The sequence below is a fragment of the Egretta garzetta genome, unplaced genomic scaffold (genome assembly GCF_000687185.1).
Source record: "Egretta garzetta isolate BGI_Z169 unplaced genomic scaffold, ASM68718v1 scaffold740, whole genome shotgun sequence".
In the NCBI taxonomy this organism is placed as follows: domain Eukaryota; kingdom Metazoa; phylum Chordata; class Aves; order Pelecaniformes; family Ardeidae; genus Egretta; species Egretta garzetta.
In genome coordinates this window covers 34,374-37,413 of record NW_009258397.1, presented here as the reverse complement: position 1 = coordinate 37,413, position 3,040 = coordinate 34,374, and the positions used below count along the sequence as shown (strand labels likewise).

At 49.5% G+C, this 3,040-nt stretch overlaps 1 protein-coding gene across 1 annotated transcript in view; it reads right to left on the bottom strand.

The window, feature by feature from the left end:
- LOC104129726 (maltase-glucoamylase, intestinal) overlaps nt 1-3,040 on the bottom strand; it is a gene marked incomplete at its 5' end in the record, with an annotated part of 53,605 nt that overhangs the window by 16,755 nt on the left and 33,810 nt on the right. The window contains 6 exon segments of the mRNA XM_035898259.1: nt 135-197; nt 454-561; nt 1,429-1,557; nt 2,237-2,362; nt 2,549-2,661; nt 2,774-2,894. Coding sequence (XP_035754152.1) covers nt 135-197; nt 454-561; nt 1,429-1,557; nt 2,237-2,362; nt 2,549-2,661; nt 2,774-2,894 — 660 coding nt within the window.

Here is a 3,040-nt window from a genome sequence, read left to right as displayed (position 1 = left end):
TCAGGCAGTTGTAGGCAGCGATGAGGGCTCCCCTCAGCCTCCTCTGCTCCAGGCTGAACCCCCTCAGCAGCCTGGGGCTCCCCGCTCCCCAGCAGCCTGGGGCTCCAGACCCCTCCCCAGCTTTGTTGCTCTACCTCCACTTGGGTTTCCCAATCCAGTGTGTCGTTAACCTCTACGTTGGGAAGATCTGGCCAGACCTAACAAAAGGGAGGACACATTAAAATAATCAAATTAAACTGAATTTAAAAAAAACCAAAAATAATAATATCAACAGCAGTAAAGCTTCGCCGCTGCATAGTCCAACAGCAATGAGAACTGAAGGCATTTCCACTTGTAGCACCCAAAGTGTCACCCAAATTTGGGAGCATTGCTGATATCTGAGATTTTTTCCTCAACATCTAACCTGGCATGATGCTTATTTGGAGAAAATAATCGGCTTTTTAAGAACAGCACCTTTGCATAGATGATATCCTCGGTATTGGGCCATTTTATGAAGACATCCTTCTCCAAACCTCTGGTGAAGGCAGGGTAATTGGTCTCGTTACCAGATATGGCTGGATCCTAAAGTTTAAAGGTCATACAATTTTATTTCTCTGCTCAAAAGACAAATGCTGAAACGCTGTTGAGTGCCTTCTGTATTCTGCAACGACATTCGGTGATTTAAAACCAGAATCCAGCACTCATAGAATCACAGAATCACGGAATCATTTGGGTTGGAAAAGACCTTGGAGATCCCCAAGCCCAACCCTTGACCCAACCCTGCCATCCCACCACCAAACCCCAGCCCCAAGGGCCACGTCCCCACCGGTTTTGAACCCCTCCAGGGCTGGGGATTCAACCCCTCCCCTGGCCGGCCCCTTCCAGTGCCTGACAGCCCCAAGGGGAAGGAATTGTTCCCCATGGCCAACCTCACCCTGCCCTGGCACAACTTGAGGTCGTTTCCCCTCATTTAATCACCCTTTAACCATTAACACAAATAAAAATCATAGAATCATTAAGGCTGGAAATGACCTCCAAGATCATCACATACAACTCAACTGTCAACCCAACACACACCCCCGCCACACCTACAAAACCCTGTCCCCAAGGGTCACGTCCCCACAGGTTTCGAACCCCTCCAGGGATGGGGACTCCCCCACTTCCCTGGGCAGCCCCCTCCAGGCTTGACCACTCCTTCAGGGAAAGAATTGTTCCCCATGGCCAACCTCACCCTGCCCTGGCACAACTTGAGGCCGGTGCCCCTCGTCCCATCGCCCATTCCTTGGGAGCAGAGCCCGACCCCCCCGGCTCCCCCCTCCTCTCAGGCAGTTGTAGGGAGTGATGAGGGCTCCCCTCAGCCTCCTCTGCTACAGGCTGAACCCCCTCAGCAGCCTGGGGCTCCCCGCTCCCCAGCAGCCTGGGGCTCCAGACCCCTCCCCACCCACTCACCAGGATTAGTATAAACCTCATTCCTTCTCCTCGTATCTTAGTAATCAGGGAGGGCAATCCAGCGAAGCGCGGGTTAAGGGTGAAGTCCAGTTGCCGTTCCATATAATCAATATCTGCGTACTGGACATCCTGCAGCCCACACCAAAAAAAAAAGAATAAAATAAAACAAAGGGCTTGTGTTTGTTTGTCATGTCCTGAATGACTTCATCCATCAGCAAGTTCATTGTCCGTTTCCAAAATTAAGTAAACTACCAATTTCTTTTTTTTTTTTAAATGTTAACCCGGAATCAGCTGCAGCTTAAAGCACACATTGTCACATGACCACACACTGCGGAACCCGCCCGAAACCCAGCTTTCACTGTTGGATTTATCATGGAGAAAATAGAAATTCCTACACGCCCTCAAAAAAAAAAACCAACCACCCCTGGATTCATGCATATTCATAAATATACACCAACGATCACAGCCCCTGCACGCACGTCACTACATGCTGTCCGGCAACAAGGGCATCGCTTGCTCCATACCAAAATAATTTGATGTTAATCACCTGCAAAGCCGTGCTTAACTGAAGGATAATTTGGTTACGTCTCAAGTTTTTGCAGTTTTCCTAAAATCAGGGCTGAAGGTTGCCTTTCCCAGCACGGGATGACCTCTAACGCAAACCAAGTTGCTTTATTTTCCCGGAAAACGCACGGAGAAGTGGGCCTACAGTGCCAGCTGCAGCATTTCTTTTGCCGTTTTAAATTCGACAATACCCCAAAGCAAGACATTCCAGCACCATCAGAAGTTCTGATGGCTCTCAACGTACATAGGGTATCCTGGCCGCTTTCATGTCTTCCACCAGCTGGGCAATTTCGGTGTCATTTTCATATCCGTAGCGGCATAACTGGAATCCGAGTGCCCAGTAGGGTGGCATGACTGGTCGCCCGACCAGCTGAAAATGAAAGAACTCCTGTTGTGAATAGAGGAAAACAGAACAAAAAAACCAACAAAAACCCACCAAAAATTAATAAAAAACCAACCCCCTCCAAAAAAAAACCCTCCAAAAAAGCCAACCAAACAACAAAAAACCCAACCTAACTCCAAACCAACCCCTGAATTCGCAATCGGACAATCGTACCGCCGTGTATTCCTGAACGACAAGCTCCGGTGTTGGCCCCAGAACCATGTAGAAGTCCAGGATGCCCCCGGTTGTGCGATATGTCAGAGCCGGCGTGGGCTGGAAGGTCACGTCTGGAAAATGGAGGTAGCACAAGAAGGCACCAAGTGCCCGGGTGAGGCAAAGAAACTGAACACTCAAGGAAAAGACATGGAGAAAATAAAGGGAATTTTTGATTTTTTTCACCCATTGCGTTGCTGTTGAGCAGGAGAACTCCGTGGGCGTTGCCGTCGTCTTCAAGCCCCATGTAGAACGGGTGGACACCGTACGAATTCAACTTGTACTGCAAGGAGAAATAAAGTCTTTTCTACCACAAAAGACATGGTAAGCGTTCCGTTATTTTACTGGCTGCCTGGCAGGACTCAGATGGTTCTGATTGGTGGGGCAGGGTCTGGTTGGAGGCCGGGAGCTCATGGGGTTCCCCAGGGCTCAGTACTTGGCCTGGTCTTGTTC